This window comes from Otolemur garnettii, unplaced genomic scaffold (assembly GCF_000181295.1).
Source record: "Otolemur garnettii isolate 467f Iridium unplaced genomic scaffold, OtoGar3 scaffold00037, whole genome shotgun sequence".
NCBI classification, from domain to species: Eukaryota; Metazoa; Chordata; class Mammalia; order Primates; family Galagidae; genus Otolemur; species Otolemur garnettii.
Window position 1 is genome coordinate 4,832,607 of NW_003852432.1, and position 2,722 is coordinate 4,835,328.

A 2,722-nucleotide genomic window follows, 5' to 3' on the forward strand; every position below is an offset into this window, starting at 1 on the left:
AAAAAAAAAGGTTGGAGAATTTATATGTATTTATAAAAGTTTAAATAATAGGACCTTTGAGAAAGGAATTTATGGATTTGGGAAATTTTTTAAAAATTAGGAAAATTATAATTTTAAAATAATTTACTGACATAAAATATTTTACCAAGGGACATATATCTTTCTCTGAACTTAGATTTTTCTGTTGTTTCTTTTTAATAGAGATCAAACTAGAGACAACAGCACTGTTCAAATTAGGGAGAAGCGCTCAGATTACCTTGACAAACTTCACCAATGCAATTGCTGTTAAATCGTTATAAATAAATAAATAGTCTTATGGCTATATTATCTGAAGGACAAGAGATGAATATAATTCTTCTCATAAGGTCTCTTTTGGCCTTAAAGTTTAAGGTCCGTTCTCCACAGGTCCTAGGATAGAAATCCTGGGCCATCAGCTTCATTTGAGAGTCTCCCTGGCACTTTGATCATTAATAGGTCCACTTCCATCAGAAAAGGAAGAGTTCAGCTCCAATTCAGCAGTGACAATATGACAACTTTATTCTCACACTTGGGCTCAAGTGATTCTCTTGTGTCATCTTTTCTTTTCTTTCTCCTTTGAAACAGAGCCTTACTCTGTCGCTCTGGGTAGAGTACCATGGATGGCATCATCGTAGCTCACAGCAACCTCAATTTCTTGTGTTCAAATGATCTGGCATCGTAGCTCACAGCAACCTCAATTTCTTGTGCTTGGACAATCCTCTTGCCTCAGTGTCCTGAGTAACTGGGACTACAGATGTGTGTCAGTATACCTGGCTAGTTTTCCTGGTTTTAGTAGAGACAGGGTCTCAGTCTTGCTGAGAGTGGTCTCAAACTCCTGAGTTCAAGCAATCCATCCCCCTCAGCCTCCCAGAGTGCTGGGATTACAGGCATGAGCCACAGCACACAGCTATTTTCTTATTCAATATACCAAATGATCCCCAGAAATATGAAAGGGAGAAATATTTCCATGTATTTCCTACCAATTCAACTTACCATATTTTGCATTATAGTAAGGCTTCCCCATATCACAATTCCAGAGGCACCCAGAGCAACACTTTCACCCAGTGTATTCACAAGGTCATCCTGACAAATGCAATAGCAAAAGTGAGCAGACAGGCATAAAATCAAAGTGCTATACAGAAGACAGGAACACAAAAGTTAAGCATGCTGACCCAATAACAGTAATGCAAATATTTCTCCACTATTTTTTTCTATCTTTTATACAGATATTGCCTCATTATTACAAAAATAGAAACTGCTATTATTTAATTACTTCTATTGGTAAGGGAGCAGGCTCACAAAAGAAAAAAAACTGAGTGAATACATTGTCTATGAATTCTCCATGCTTACTACGAACTCATGAGTAACATTAAAAATTAAATATATTCTTATTTCTCATTCATACCATTACATATAAACTTGTGTGCACATTCCCGAATGATACTAAAAGCTAAATTTTAGACCCTTCAAAAATAATACTAAACTCTACTAAAAACGTTTTGCAGATGGTATTTCAGAGCCTTTATACCTTGATTTACATACCTGAGAAAGGTATTTCAAAACTTGATCAGAAAAATCTAGGCGGGAATATACAAACACTGGAAGCGGCCTTTCAGCACCAGGTACTTTGGAAACCCTAATGGCTTCATGAACTCGATTACGCACATAGAGCAAAGCTTCTTGGGAAGATTTGTTGCTATTCAAATAAATGGATGGGAAAAGGGCAGAGCTTTCCTTCCACAACCAGTTGAGATCATCATTTCTTTTCTTTTCTATATCAAAGCAACTTCCATTGAAATTGGGTTGGTAATAATTATGGTTGTAACAATCAGGAAAAAGATAATAACCCCATACGTGATTTGGCCGAAGTGATTTTCCCAGTTTTAAAGTCTCTTGCATGAAACTCTTTGCCGCTTTTTCAAACTCAGCCTTGGCTATCTTGGTAGCCTGTTGGAAATTAAGTTGTATATTTTGTTCCTGGACCAGCTCAACAGACCGATTCTTGTAAACATCTTTAGGTTTCCAGTTTCTTGCCCAAGTGGGCCTCCATTCTTCCCAGTCAATGACAGCCAAGCCGACACTGTCTGTTGGCATGTAATTAATAATGTCATTCCTAGCTTTGTCCAGATGGTCTTGTAAGGACCCCTTTGGGGGGATTCCTCCATTCACATCTGTGCCTTTTGCATTTATATAAGGATAATAGCCAAGTCTATTAGCATAAAATATTGTAACACCTTGCCCTGTTTTGTTTTTTCGGGGGCTTCCCATTAAAGAGAAGAGGCTTAGGTCTATTGGCTTGTTAAACTTTCCAAGACAATGTTCTGTTGGGGCGTTCCAGGCCCAGAGGAAAGGCACATTTGGGATAAGAGGGGGTGCTCTGAAATCCAGAGTCAAGCAACATGGGATCAGAAGGAAGGTGAACACTGCCTGGGATGCTCCGTCGGACTCCACAAAGCTCCCACAAAAGATACGCTTGAACCTTAACACTGTCATGGAAAACTAATGACTATGAAAAACACTTATTTCTTCATATATACTTTGGTTTACCCAACATTTGCTGTAAATGATGGCCACAGAGGAAAGAGAGTGGAATGAAGCCACTGTGATGGATAAAGAAGTATAATGCTTATATTACATTTAAATATTCTTCTCGTTTCGTGTTTTGGAAATGTTTTGCAAGTTGCATCATCTATAACTAAAAAAG

General features: G+C 37.9%; 1 protein-coding gene across 1 annotated transcript in view; it reads right to left on the reverse strand.

The window, feature by feature from the left end:
- The window catches only part of LOC100955014 (hyaluronidase PH-20-like), a 6,864-nt gene extending 4,353 nt beyond the window's left edge, over positions 1 to 2,511 (reverse strand). The window contains exons 1-2 of the mRNA XM_003789815.1: positions 1,561 to 2,511; positions 1,012 to 1,101 (exon numbers count right to left, since the gene is read on the reverse strand). Coding sequence (XP_003789863.1) covers positions 1,012 to 1,101; positions 1,561 to 2,511 — 1,041 coding nt within the window. The remainder of the gene's footprint in view (positions 1 to 1,011; positions 1,102 to 1,560) is intronic.
- Positions 2,512 to 2,722: the final 211 nt, after the last annotated feature.